General features: G+C 35.4%; 3 protein-coding genes and 1 long non-coding RNA gene across 4 annotated transcripts in view; 1 reads left to right on the top strand and 3 right to left on the bottom strand.

Moving 5' to 3' along the window:
• The window catches only part of LOC140977419 (uncharacterized), an 8,465-nt gene extending 4,160 nt beyond the window's left edge, over nt 1–4,305 (bottom strand). The window contains exons 1-16 of the mRNA XM_073442164.1: nt 4,244–4,305; nt 3,950–4,023; nt 3,745–3,842; nt 3,380–3,480; nt 3,199–3,277; nt 3,044–3,104; nt 2,907–2,953; nt 2,647–2,739; nt 2,465–2,555; nt 2,291–2,336; nt 2,091–2,207; nt 1,853–2,000; nt 1,123–1,215; nt 979–1,047; nt 696–738; nt 510–604 (exon numbers count right to left, since the gene is read on the bottom strand). Of these exons, the coding sequence (XP_073298265.1) occupies nt 510–604; nt 696–738; nt 979–1,047; nt 1,123–1,215; nt 1,853–2,000; nt 2,091–2,207; nt 2,291–2,336; nt 2,465–2,555; nt 2,647–2,739; nt 2,907–2,953; nt 3,044–3,104; nt 3,199–3,277; nt 3,380–3,480; nt 3,745–3,842; nt 3,950–4,023; nt 4,244–4,305 (1,317 nt within the window). The remainder of the gene's footprint in view (nt 1–509; nt 605–695; nt 739–978; nt 1,048–1,122; nt 1,216–1,852; nt 2,001–2,090; nt 2,208–2,290; nt 2,337–2,464; nt 2,556–2,646; nt 2,740–2,906; nt 2,954–3,043; nt 3,105–3,198; nt 3,278–3,379; nt 3,481–3,744; nt 3,843–3,949; nt 4,024–4,243) is intronic.
• Nucleotides 4,306–4,822: 517 nt separating this feature from the next.
• On the bottom strand, nt 4,823–7,752 carry LOC140976129 (uncharacterized). The gene has a single exon (XM_073440035.1). It carries the CDS (start codon nt 7,665–7,667, stop codon nt 5,034–5,036), a length of 2,634 nt encoding a protein of 877 aa, XP_073296136.1. The 5' UTR covers nt 7,668–7,752; the 3' UTR covers nt 4,823–5,033.
• Nucleotides 7,753–8,159: 407 nt separating this feature from the next.
• Nucleotides 8,160–9,269, bottom strand: LOC140976646 (metalloendoproteinase 3-MMP-like). The gene has a single exon (XM_073440894.1). It carries the CDS (start codon nt 9,222–9,224, stop codon nt 8,295–8,297), a length of 930 nt encoding a protein of 309 aa, XP_073296995.1. The 5' UTR covers nt 9,225–9,269; the 3' UTR covers nt 8,160–8,294.
• A 3,232-nt stretch (nt 9,270–12,501) lies between these two features.
• LOC140977519 (uncharacterized) lies at nt 12,502–13,258 on the top strand. The gene is made up of 2 exons (XR_012175416.1): nt 12,502–12,821; nt 12,950–13,258. It is a non-coding gene; the product is annotated as an uncharacterized lncRNA (long non-coding RNA).
• The last annotated feature ends 1,383 nt before the right edge of the window (nt 13,259–14,641 follow it).

Raw genomic sequence — 14,641 nt, 5'->3', positions numbered from 1 at the left:
GGGAAGAATGAACTAATGTCGGCCAATGCTGCTCAGATGGACCTTCCAACAAACACTGCTCAAACTGCATTAGAATTTAGATTTAACATATTAAGTTTTTCAAATAATTTTATTTTAGTTTTAACACTTTCAAATGTATGTAAGATCGTTACCATTCGTCCATAAAATGAATCCAGAGGACAGTAAAAGTGTAAAACCGAACCCAAAATTGCATAGCTCTTGGAAATCTGCTCCTTTTTTTGAAAAGAAAAGATGAGGAAAAAACAAAACCAGACATGGGATTGAGAGACATTCCATAAAAAAGCAGATTACACGATTGTTTGATCAAAAGTACCAATGATGAACCGTGCCAAAACTATTCTGCACAAAGAATTACAAAGATCCGTGGCCAAATAAAATGAAACTCAGTTTTCTGTATAATGTTAATTTTTTTTAAAAGTATAATATTACTTTTGAATATGCAAATGTGTTAACATGGTCCTGGGATGAATGTATGCATAATTTTATAGGATGATTTCTTCCTGTACGCTTACATTAAGCATCTTATTTGGAAGTACTATACTGTTAATAACCACCACTTCGTCTTCAACTGTCACAGCTTCCCCTGTGCATCATATGAAACAGTTTCATGTCATTCTTGGCATTACGAAAACTTCCATCTACTGATAGGATCTGTAGAAATGAAAGTCTCATACCTAAGATAGTAATTCCAAATTTTGAATTGTAGTCGCCATCAGCCTGAATCATTGATGCCGTTCTTTAGCAAAGGAGTGTGAAAATACAGGTATCATAATGCACATTTTGGCTATGGTTCTACCAAGCCAAAAAAGAGAGAATGTGCATATATTGGATGAAATGGATGCATGAATTTCAAAATCGAGCCTCGAAGTCAATTATAGAAAGTGAAATTTCCTAAAGAATTGTTGCATTTAGATATACCACAAAAGATTCAGCACTGTTACCAAACTAGAATTGTACCTGGACTCGAGACCATCGTCCAAGAGATGATTTCCACCCCACAATAGCATGCATGATAACAGCATTTTCCTGCGAAAGACAAAATATTGTTGGCCTCCAATCTGTAATTAACCTACCATGCAAACTTTCTATGCACTAATATACCTTGATTTCTACATCATCTAACACTATGCAGCTGATAAGTCTTGCACCAGCAGCTATTCGAACATTTGCTGATATGGAGACATTGGGTCCAATCTGTTCATTAATTCAAGAATTTATAAAACTCTACACCCAAAATATATTAGTTTTCCAATGCATTGAGAAATAACAATAACAATGATATTTCATGGAAAAAATGCAATTTTTTTCCTGTTCTTTCGACACTACCGTTGTGAAAAGGCGGCTGAAGAGGCTTTATGTTCTCAAAGCATGTTAACATGTTTGCTACATTTAATATCTGTTAGGATCCAGAAATATTATCACAGAAAAAGATACACAAGAGCCAAACAAGAACAAGAAATTGAGACAAATTATATGAAGTGATATGAAGATCTGACAAACCCAGAGAAATCCCTCTGTACTAGTAAACCCAACCTAGCATAGGCCAGTAAAAACACTCAAGGAAAATAACTGAATCCTAACTCAAAACAACTCCCCACTCTTATACTCTCTTTTTTCCCTTCCCCAAGTTCTTACGTCTCCTTATGTCTAGATTGCGACTTGGGCCCATTTTATTTTGGCCCAATACCATAAGTCCGTCACAATATCAGAGGAAAAAAATTTTGAATCTAAAAAATGTCTGTCCTGCTTACTTGATTATCCTGGCGATTTCGGCAACAGAAAATAGCTACTTATAAACCCATGTGTGTGCATGTAAAATTCACTTTATCACCTTTGCAGTTGGATGTACTTTTGCAGATGGATGAATATAGACATCTCCAACAACCATAGCACTCTTTTTACCATCTCCATTTGCCAGCAGATGTGGAGAGTTACTTCGAAATTGAGTAAGATAAAGAGCAGAACACTTGATTGACATTCTAACAAGTTAAACGTGAGTTACTTAAGATGGCCCATGATTCTCACTCGAGAAAGAAAAAGATAGAGATATCGAATAAGAGTTGATATACCCTGGGGTCTTGATCTGTTCCCAAAAGTCCATAGTTTCATATGTATATAGTTGCTTCTTCCCAGCTAGAGGTGACAATATATCTTGATCCAACCTTACAAAATCTGTCGGAAGAGACCTATATGACTGATTACTCAACACGGGGCTTTATTCAAACTTTCATTATCATACCAAAAAAGGAGTAGCAAATAGAGCTAGCACCTTGTTGCCAATTGGAGTTCAAAGCTCGATGCACGGTTTATATCAACTACAATCAACAATACATAGACAAAACATTAATATGCTATCCCGTCATATTCATAGAAAATCAGTCCTTGAAAATGAACTTCCCAAATTGAACAGATAAAAATACATCATATCACCAAAATCACTAACCTTTGTCCTCCATATGCAGATAAACCTCTTGGATGGCACTAAAGATTTGTGGAGTGAACACGTAAACACCACAGTTTATGAGATCACTCACCTAGTGAAAAAGATTAATATAAGAAATACAACTAAGAAGGAAGCAAAACTTCTGAAGGTGATCCATAGATATTTTTTCAGAAGTTACATACAAAAGTCTCAGGTTTTTCTGTGTAATGCAACAGTTCTTTGGTAATTGGATCTGCAACTAACTCACCGAACTGGTTGGCAGATTCTGCAGAAACCTGAAGAAACATTCAACAAGATAGCATTTGACTTAGACAATATAATCTTGGGAAAAGAGGAGAAAAATAAGGGGAGGGCCAAAAAAATCAAGATAGACTTGTACAAGATGACCCCTGTTCACTAATAGTTGTGTAAGTTCAAAAAAAAAAAGTGAAAGGTTACTTACCTTTATAACTAGAATTGTTCCCATCCCACCATAACTCAGATGGGCCTCTGCCATAAGATAAGGAAAACAAGTTACTCGTAAAAATAAATGTTTCGGAGAATAACGAAATAGTTCTAAAGCAGGTAATCAAGAAGTACCCAACATGTTAGGCAGAGGAAAACTGCAGCAGACATCATGGTTCAGCATAAAAATATGGGACTGCAATTGCATGAATAAAAAACGTAAAGTTTTAGAGAAAGAATTCTTGCAATAGTGCAAGTATATAAATATACTAGGGGATCAACGATCATACAGGAGACTCCTCCATGATTTGATCTCTGAAGTAATAAAGGCTGCCTCCTGAACCATGTGGTTTATCTTCTTTCAAATATCTATAAATGAAGCATCCATCCAAAATAACCAATTAACCAAAAATCAGTAATACTCTACTCACAAGAACGCACCAATCAAAGTACACCACAGTCTGACTTCACCTCACAGGAACTTTGAGCTCATTAGAAATTGAAGAGACATATATCGCAAACTCCCGCTCCTCGTAGAACCCGACAAGAAACACTTGAGCCAAGTTTGGTATCTAAACATCAACAACCACAAGTGCTCAATCAATCCTAATTTAGACATCCAAGTTCAGATTTATCCTCGCTACATTTCCCACTCATTTTTTGAGGAAGCTATGTTAATTCAAACTCAATCTTCCAACAAAATCCCAATTATATAGCACAATGTGTCCCATTAATAAAATCAAGCCAAGATCCCACCTTGTCTACCACACTGTAAAAGTTCTCAAAATTTCAAACCGATCAAATGAGAAAATCACATTCCAAGAATTAAAGAATACCTTTTTGCAAGAGTTGATGAGATGGCCAACCATGGGGTGACCAGCGAGAGGAAACAGAGGTTCTGGGGTGTTAAACGAAAGAATCCTAAACCGAGTCCCTGAATATAGCAAAAACACGAGAAATTTATGGGAAAATATATTGGTTTAAAGAACAGATTTTGTCGGAGTAGAAAGAAATTGAAGAGTAAAATTGAGAAGTTCGTACCTTTAGTAGGTCCACCGACCAATATTACAGCGACCACCTTGTCCTCCGTGTTCTCCATGTTTTCCAACTTGAATCTGAAAAAATGATTGGGGTTATGATACGCAGTTACAAATTTAAGGCAGGTTTTTCCAAGAATCTTATTTTAAAGAATTTACAAATATAAAATAAAATAAATACTGAAGGACATCACCATCGGCAATTTGAAATCTTTTCTCGAATTAAATTCATTTTTTCAAATCAAATCCTAAATTTAGACAACTACATGACATTCTCAAGAATCGAAATATCTCATACACGATTGGATCATTCATAGACAAGTTGGGAGAAGTGTTCAGTAATTTTATGTCCAACCTCATGAGAAGGGAACGTGGGTTTATAGGTTTTCAAAAATTATCGTCTACTCTCGTTCTTTTATTTTAAAATACATATTATTATGTTATTGAAAAGGATATTTATGAATTTCAAATTTAGGTGAAATTCTCTAAATCACTCTGGTAATAGATAACAACGAAAAACATGCATTATGGATTTTGCTGGAAATCTCTTTTGGTATGAATAGTTCACCTATAAACTTTTCAGATTGTGTTTTAAATTGCAACTTACAAGGAAGAAAGTAATACTTCTAAAAATAGGTGTTGTACGATGGGTTGATTCGATTCATAATTAGTTTGAAAAATAATATTTTTCATAGTGAGATTGGATCAAAAATTTGTCCCGTAGACGATCTCACAAAATTTTTTTGTGATTTATAAAATACAATTTTGGTGATGCAATCTTTTTTGAAATATCGATATGAACTTCTTTTATTATCCCGATCGATAAGCTTCCACTGAGTTAATACAAGACGTGTGATTACAATCTGTTGCCAGTCTCAAGTAAAAAAACCTAGGAGATGAATACTCAAATTTCTGTGTTTGAATGAATTTGAACTATCAAAATCTTATCAACAGCTGAAAATAACTAGTCCACAGAAATAAAGAAATCTACACATAAATTTAAGTGGCTATTCAGTTCAATGGATCAGTATGTTTTACTTTTCTCAACGTGCCGTCTTCCGGACAGAAAAATAACAGTGGGAGAAAAGTCAGCCTTGATTTCTTTCATCAGAGCCGACAGCTTCAATCTGCATGGTCAAATCCTTAACCCCAGCATCATGTAAAATGTGTAATACTTGGTTTTTTGCGAAAGACTTGTTAGAATCTGCCGAGACATGAAGATGGATAGTTCCCACAACATCTGTGTTGGTGAAACTCCAGACATGTAGATTTTGAATGCCAACCATGCCCTTGAGCTTCATCACTTTATTAAGAGCTTCCTTCAACTCATGCTCGCAAAACCTAGGAACTCTTTGCATCAAGATTTCAGCAGAATTTCTGAGCAAAGGTATCACAGATAACACGATAAGGGCAGATATAAATATTGAGCAGGCAGGGTCAGCGATGAGCCATCCCTTGTACTTGATTAATAAGGTTGAAATGACGACTCCAACACTTCCCAATGTGTCTGCCAAGACGTGCAAGAAGATGCCTCGCATGTTGTGGTCAATGTGGTGGTGCTGGTGATGATGGTGATCCTTCTCCTTTTCCTTTCTTTCCAATAGTGGGTCAGTAGGACCATGATTATGATAATATTGATCAACATGAGAATGCTGATGGTGGTGGTCGTGTTGGCCATTGTGGTGGTGATTGTGGTTGGGTTTCTCAGCAAGGTGGTGATGGTAGTGGTGTTGGCCATCATGGTGGTGATCATGATCAGCATCATGATGACATTTGTTGTGTTCATGATCAAAACTACACTTGCTATCATGATTCACACCCAATTTCTCATTGGAATCGTTCACCACAGTTATGAACTCCCTGCGTTTGTCTTCAAGTTCATCATTTTCATGTGAATGATGATCATGGCTATGGTGATGGCAATGGGAATGGGCTTTCAACTCGGTATGGGAGTGAGAATGAGTTTCTGAAAGCCTACTAGAGTGGGAATGAGTTTCCAACTGGCTATGAGAGTGGGAATGTGAATGAGAACATGTTCCAGATCCTCCATGGGCATGATGATGCTCCTCGTGAAAGAAGATCAGACCAACAACATTCACAACCAGCCCTCCAATCGAAACTGCCAGCAGACTGCCAGTAGAAATCTCTTGAGGGTCTAAAATTCTCTCAAGCGACTCGAGCGTAATTAATATTCCCACTAGAACAAGAAAAACAGCATTGACATAACCTGAGAGAACCTCAAACCTCCCACGACCATAGTTGAATTGACCATTTGCTGGCAATCGTGAAATGTAAGATGCATACAAACCAATAGCCAGAGCAGCACAGTCAAACAACATGTGACAGGCATCGGATATCAACCCCAGACTGTTACTCATGAAACCCGCCACAAATTCAACAACCATGTAAGCAGCATTGATCAATAAAAACAGAGCAATCTTGCGCGACTTCTGTTCGCTCAAGACATGCCTAATAGGCTTCATCACTGTTGCACTAAAGGACTCTGAAGATTCAGAACCCAATTCAGGATAGCTAAAATTAACAAGATCCAACTCTCTCACTGAAATCCAAAGCAACAACCCGCAAATCAGTAATCCCCATAGTGAAAGCTCCGGAAAATATAACAACTCCAAAACAAGAGTGTACACAAAAGTTATGAAGTACTCCCTTCGAAAATCTTTTGAACCAGCTGCTTTCTCGTCAGTACAATTCTCACTCAACAGCACACCAAAAACCACGGTGTTTGCTAGTGGCCAGCCGAGACTCGGCAAGGAAATGCTATCACCCTCAGTTTCAAACACAAACATACTGATGACAGCAGGTATAAAAAGAGTAACAGTTGTTAAAAACAAAGTGATTATACGAACCCGTTTCGCACCAAGCTCTCGAACATCCCCCCAGTTTGACAAAACCCGCTCATAATATCCCAAAAATCCAGATAAAAAAGGAAGTAACATTGGCCAAATCCTCAGACAATTTCCACTAGCAAACACCAAAAGACCTCTACTGCTAACATTCACGTGTGATAAAGGAAAGCATTCGATTCGATCCCAACTAATAGACAACAAAAACAACCCAGAAAACAAAGCAATGAACCCACGCAGCTTCGATGATCCAATCGAACTCGCATTAACAAAGCTCCGATCTTTACCATCTGTCATAAAGCGCGACACTACATTACCAGATAACTCAGCTAAAATCATAGCTGCTGTGCCACAATATCGTAACGCCTGAAATCTAAGTAAAAAAACAACCGCAAGAAGGATTGATTTGGCGACTAGGAGTTTGAGCTGGGATTGGCTTATTGAAGTGATGGAAAAAATGAGCCTCCGAGATTTAAGGTAAGCAGAATTCTTGGCAAAGCTCGAGGTAAAAAGAGAGAACGAGAGGGTGAGCAGAAAAGAGAGAAGGGAGACGAGAAAAGAGAAAGGGAAGATGGAGAAAGAGGGAGGAGATGAGCGGAGGAATGGGAGGAGAGAGTAGAGGGAGCGGAGGGAGAAGAGGAGCAGAAAGAGGAAAGAGTAGGAGGTGGCGCCGACGGAGGGTCTGGAGATTGGAAGACGGTGTTTGGAGGGGGTAGGCGTCGGGGTTGAAGGAGGGTAATGGACGAAGGGGTAGGATGGGCGTGGGGTGCTACTAGTGGTGGTAGGGATGGTGGCGCGTGGGGGAAGTGATAAGCTATGTGGTCGGTGTTGGTGGTGGTGATGGCGGCGGTCTGCCATAGCCCGATTCAGATTCGCAAAGGGGTGAGCTTATGATTGCCGATCGCTCCGGCCAGTCGAGTCTCCGCCTTAAATTAAATATGAATTTGTTTGGACTGAATTTATTAATGAAAACGAATTTATTATTTTTAAGGGCATGGAATATGGATATAATCTAATTATTTTTATTATATAAATATTTTAAATGTATTTAATAAATCTCGCAGGATTTAATCCTGGATTATCTGTTTTCTCACTTTGATATTACTAAATTACGGAAAATTGGTGTTCAATCTCCAGCCGTCGTTTTTTTTTGTGTTCAGTCTCTGGGTATTTTTTTAGTATCACATTTCCACATGAAGTGTACCACATTTCCACATGAAGTGTACCACAATTTGTATGACATAGTACCACAATTTTGTGGATAGGGAGTGAACCAAAGAAATGTTTTGATTGGGGATTTTTCACCAACTTCTCCATTAAATTACACCTCGTATATAAATTTTAAGATAAAAACTATTAAAATTTTAATATTACATTTCATATATCGATCTCTGAACAAGAAGCTTAAATCGAAATACATGAAGAATGTAAAAACTTATTGCAACGCTCACACATATATTTGTAAATAAAATGATCGAATTTGTTTTAAACATTATATAAAGCTCTGATTCCCCGAATGTCATCTTCATGCAAATTTTTTGTCACTCCATCGGGGATGGATGGGTACATAATTGCTCCTTCAACCGAGCTATGTCCAAGGCCAAGAAGGTGCCCGATTTCGTGGATCGCCACCGTTTCGAGGTCGAATGCTCCCGTGACCATCCCATCAACCCAGGGTTCATCTGCATCATAATGGAACCTCCCGGTTGTTGGCGCGAAAGCATGGGCTAGGGTACCACCTGGACCATCGAACTCCTGTCCGTCTCCATGGTCACGCCGGAAAAACCCAATAACCAAATCAGCACCTTGATTGCCTTGGACCTGTGAAAATGTGAAATGAGTGGCGGACGCCCATTTGTTAAAGGCCCGTCTCACGGGGCCGACGGCATTGCTCGGTGTATCGGGTAAAATGTTATAGGTCAAGTGTGTCTTAGTAGGTGGCCATCTTGGACTATTTGGAAAAAAACTATAGTGTGAGACGACGTAGGCTGCAGAACCAGAGTCGTGTTTTTCTCTATCAGCTAGCATTGAGTTCATCCCTCTGAATATATCAGGCACGCCGCATCGAGGTACGACCATTTTCAAAACCGTGCTAACATCCAGTATCCCGGTTGGATTAATATGGAAATTACTTTGATAGGTTTTGACAGCGGCCTCGAGGGCGTCATCAAAAATATCGTCGTCGGCATGCGCTTGGTCTAGGTCAAGATAACCAAATCTTTGAAGGTAGTTCTTGAGTAGTTGGATTTCTTTCGATTTGTTTCCCTTGTGACACCCTTCTAAGTGTTTGATGAACTCAAATGGGGAGTGCACATTTTTTTCATCTGGCGCATGTCTCGTGGCAAGGCAGATGTTAGAAGAAACTAGAAAGAATATAGTGACGGAAAATAAGAGTTGGAAATATTTAAGTGCCATGAATTAGGAATATTATAAGAAAAAGGAAGACGATGTTTACATGTTGAAATTAATGTTATAGTGTATGCTTGTATTTATAGGCTTTCTTAATGGAAGAAAATAAAATTAACTGTTTAATTAACGGCATAGTCGAGTTACTCATTCAATTTGCAAGAGGAATTTTGAAACAATCGTCTGAATTTGTTAAGTAGTTGTGTTGCATACTTTTTGAATGATCACATTTTAGGTAAACTTTAATATATAATATTTATTATTTACTATATTATCTGGAAGATAAGATTTATTAATGGAGACATTTGCATTTGAGTAGGTGTCTGAGACGGTTTCACGAATCTTTATCTGTGAGACGAGTCAATTCTATAGATATTCACAATAAAAAGTAATACTGTTAGCATAAAAAGTAATAATTTTTTATGAATGACCCAAACAAAAAATCCGTCTTACAAAATACGACTCGTGAGATCGTCTCACACATGTTTTTGTTTTTGTTTTTGCATTTTGCATGTTTGACCGTGACTTAGTTCAAGCTATCTCCAGGATGATATCATCATGGTAATTGGTAGATTCGATAGTCATGATTGCTTTAATTTTTTTATTTTTTACTTTGGGAAATATTTTATATATTAGGAAATGATAGATTTATGTAGAGTTCGGATTTTTATTAACTTTTATAGAATCTCATAAAATTATAAAACAAATTTCATGGATTCTTATAGATTTTTTTTCAAGATTTTTTGTAAACTTTTTCATAGAATTATGTGGATTTTATAATTTATAATTGTGACTTATTTTTTTATTAATTTCTTTTAAATAATTATTAGACATAGATAACATCTTCAATTTTGATTTTTTAATTAATGTAAATAATTTTACTTACTTAAAAGTTAAATCAATTTAATTTATGTAAAACAACAAATGAACTATTCAATTTATTGAACTCAAAATTTCAGCTCTTTATGTCAATTCAACATATTAATGAACAATATTTTTATAAGTTCATAATAAAAATTTATGACAAGAACAATCAAAATAATTGTCCACTCAATAGCATTCCACAAAGAAGCATGACGAAGATTGAACAACTCTTTAGCATCTTTAGGGTGACGACTTTGACCTGTGAATTCTTGAACATGATAATGTACACCTTGAAAAGGAGCCAAGAATTGACGTCAATTTGAATATCTATCATCCACTAAAAAATATTTACATATCAAATCATATTTGTAGAGTTAATTAACTAATGAATAATATACATAATCTTTGAAAACTACAAAAATATAAATAGTCGTGTAATATAAAAGAAATAAATATATACCTTGTGCCACTTTAAGCCCATTATTTCTTGATAAAGCATCAGTCAACACATGTGAATCGTGAGCAGATCCCTCACATCCACTAAGTACGTAAATGAATTCTAAATAAAAGTTACAAGATGCCAAAACATTTTGAGAAATTACTCTTTGGCGATTACGGTAACAATTATTATCACGCCCAGACACTGTCGCTGGAATATGAGTTCCATCAATAGCTCCAATGCAATCCCGCAACAACATGAATAGCAATAACAATAATTACAACAACAAAAATAATAATATAAGAATTTCATTACTTACTTTAAAGTAAGGGTAAAATCTTGTACTCTCTCTTATTTTTTTGTCACCGCAGATCCAGGTTTGGCCATCAGATCTACTGCAATGTTGTTTAATGCTCTCAACATCTTGTTGAAGTTTTGGCTAGTATTGTATTGTGATCGACCAAATGTTTTACAAATAAAGCAATATCGAGTATTTTGACCAACAATAAGTAAAAACATGGCAAGCATTTATTCAACAAAAAATGTATCTTATGTCTTGTAAGGGTGTTCTTTATCTAAGAATGTTGCATAATTTTAAAAAAATATCGGGGTACATTCTCTAAATTTCTCGAAAGTTTGTTGTATCCTCTTTTAATATTCTATTAGTATAATCTTAGCCACTTGTAGTTATTGATCGTCTAGTCAAGGGACGATGAACACGTTCTCTATGAATGTTAATTATGTGCTAGCACATATAGGACCTAAAAAAATTTGGATAAAAAAATACTCAAAAGTTTCATGTAATTCTTCTCCGATTCTCTATTCAAAAAAAAAATTCTTCTCCGATTCTTCTTCTTCCATTTGTTCATCTACGTTGTGCACATTGATATTTGACATTTAAATTAACCACCTGACATAAAACAAGTACTGAAAATGAAAAAAAAACTATGAATCTTTGAAAAAAAACATCATATATATTACCAAAACAAGATATGTTCAATAAAAAAGCCGAGTAATTATAGAATAAAAATAATCCAAAAGTTAAAATTCGCTACTCGTTCGATAATTAAAAAGCAATTTAAAAAAAATATTAGTAAACATTTTAACACAATGTTTATCACTAATTTATGCACCCCAAAAATCAGCCATTCATTAAACTTATATTTTATCCATTCCAAACGTTCTTTGATTGTCATTTTCAGGAAAGCCATCTTCTTTGATCTAGTATTAAGCAAGTCAAGCACCTTGTACCGGGTACGATTCTCCAAGTTTGGGACTTCCTTAATAGCATCCCAACAATTATCATCTACAACGCCAATTGATTCAATATTGAATACCACTAAACATTTATAAAGTATATAAAAGTTTAAATTAATTATCCTTTGAATTTAAAATTCTATAAAAATCTTAAATAATATAGAATGAATCACCCCCTCAATGTAATTACAAATCTTGAGATTAGCTAATTAAGTGGCTCACGACTTGCAAGAAGAAGTTTACGAATTAGACGCACTTTTTGTAATTCATGACTTTAATGTCTTGTCAATGATATCGACTCTTAATTTGTCAAAAAAATTACAAATCTCGAAATCAATAGACTGCAAAATATTTTGATTTTTTTTTTTAAAAATTTATTTAATGCTTGAAAATATCTAAACCTATTTGCATTTGAATTGATTACATTATATTCTAAAATATTAAAACATCTTATATATCATTAAAATAAGTATACCAAATCTGAAACATATTTCTTATTTCACCTTTTTTTTAGATTAAGAATTTTTTTCAAACCAGACCTCATCCTAAATTTAATACTGGATAAGCTGTAATTTGCTACATCGTTTTTTATTTCTCGTGAAGTTTGAGGTCGAAAGTTCTCGTTATTAAAATCTCTCTATAATTTTACATGTTTATCTAGTTGTGAGTTTTTGCATATACATGAGATTTACCAGACGGTGGGTTCTGATCACAGGAAATATATGTATATATATAAAAAAAGAAAAAAATATTATGGCACGAAAAAGATTGTGATATATATAATACAGGCCTCGATCTCTTCTCTCTCCCTACTTCAACGCTAGCTTCCGAAAGCTGAATGTAGTCATCATTACCATGTTCCTACCACCACCACACACCCAGGTTATCATGACACCCACGAATACGCTGCTCAGGCATCATTACCTTGCAGAAATTTCGCAAAATGTTGGCCAATTAATGATGACAAGCAAGAAGATGAGGCGTCACCCACATCATCAACCACTACATGTACAAGCTGATTGATGAACAAAGTTCAAGATTTGGAGGTTTTGATCGCGAAATGGAAAAGGGTTTCTTGTTAATTCTGTTCCTATCTCCGATTTCTTACCGATATCCTATTCCCGAAAGATTGAACTGCGCCCTTTTTTTTTTCTTCGTTTTTTTAATCTCACAGGGGAATCAAGCATCACGGTCCGATCCATATATGATGTGCTAGATCAAGATTGAGACTTTTGTTTTCACATTGGTGTTCACAGGTCTTGGTGTGAAAATAAGCAAAGGGTGTGTGAATCTGCTTTTGCTAGCTAGGGTTCATTGATTACTCGTAGATATTGTAAGATTTGGACTGCCGCAGGTTTGTGTGTACGTACGTGTCTGTGTATGTGTGGGTGTCATCTCTCTGGCTTGTGCTTGATTTTTTCATGATCTTCCACAGTTCGATCTTGTTTGATATTATATATTCAGCTTTATTTGCGTGCTTCAATGATCTTTACTCGTTCTTCTGTTTGATGTTGATTAGGGTTTCTTTCCAAAATGCCCATTAATTAGTATAGAGATCTTTATATACGCACCATTCCTCAAGTACTCCACGTTGATCTATCCTCCGCTTCATAATTATGAACTGGCTAGCTAGACTGGAGTTGGTGCCACACTTTTCTGTCTGATTTGATCACATATTAGACAGTACCGTTTGAAACGAAGAATCTGATCGATATCTTCAATTTGACTTCCAGCTATCTTCGGCTTCATGATTTTTTTAACTGGATAGCTTGAAGTTGGAGCCATACTTTTCTGTGTCTGATTTGATCAATACCCGAAGTTTGACCCCATGTCCAACGCTACAATGGTCTCTATGCACCGTTGGAGTTGGAATCATACTTGTTTTGTCTGATTTGATCACGTATTAATTAGAAGTTGGAGCCATACTTTTATATGTCTGATTTGATCATCCGATGTTTGATCTGATGTCCGACGCTACCATTAGGTTAGAGATCTTTATGCACCGTTGATGTTAGAGCCATACTTTTCTGTGAAACGGACAATCGAACATCTTTTATATCATATCATCCGACATTTGATCTCAAGTCCAGCACTGCCATTAGTTTAGAGATCTTTATGCACCATTCCTCAAGTACTCCACTGTGATCTATCTTCGGCTTTATAATTCTTAGCTGGTTAGCTTCGAGTGGAGATTCAATCTCACTAGCCAATAAAATAATTTCTATCAGTAACACCAGCTGAAACGTAAGAAATTCTATAATTTTACAAAATAATATAGTAAAATAACACAAATTCTTTTGAGACGATCTACAGATCAATTTCGTGGGTCGAATATTTTATTTGGATAATCCATAAAAAAGTATTACTTTTTATGTTAAAAATATTATTTTTTATTGTAAATATCGGTAGGGTTGACTCTTTATTAGACCGTTTCACAAGAGATCTATTCATAAGATAAGCTCATTATCAATGTCCTGTCTAAGTATAATTATTTTTATATTTGATATTTATATAATATTTATAAAAACATATTATTTAAAAAATAAAAAAAATTATATTCTAAAAACAATTGTGTAATCGAGTACTAAAATTTAAGTTTTACTGAACGTCGTTTAAACAGGCTTTTTAGAATTTTTTTTTTAGTAGACGCTTTTTAGAAAATTAATATCAAATAATAGTACATAATTATAGTATGAAACTTTTTTTATTCAACACGTCATAAATATGTTCTGAAATAACATGGACTATTCAAGAGTGTCTTATTGAAATCCCAAAACTTTCTTCAAACATCGAGTATGTCTTGGTGTTCTGATTTTTGATAAATTATTGAACATAAAAATTTGGAAATTTATTTTATCTTCGAATA

This window comes from Primulina huaijiensis, chromosome 5 (genome assembly GCF_012295235.1).
Source record: "Primulina huaijiensis isolate GDHJ02 chromosome 5, ASM1229523v2, whole genome shotgun sequence".
Lineage (NCBI taxonomy): Eukaryota > Viridiplantae > Streptophyta > Magnoliopsida > Lamiales > Gesneriaceae > Primulina > Primulina huaijiensis.
Note: the sequence above shows the minus strand (reverse complement) of the source record. Positions and strands in the feature narration are given on the sequence as shown.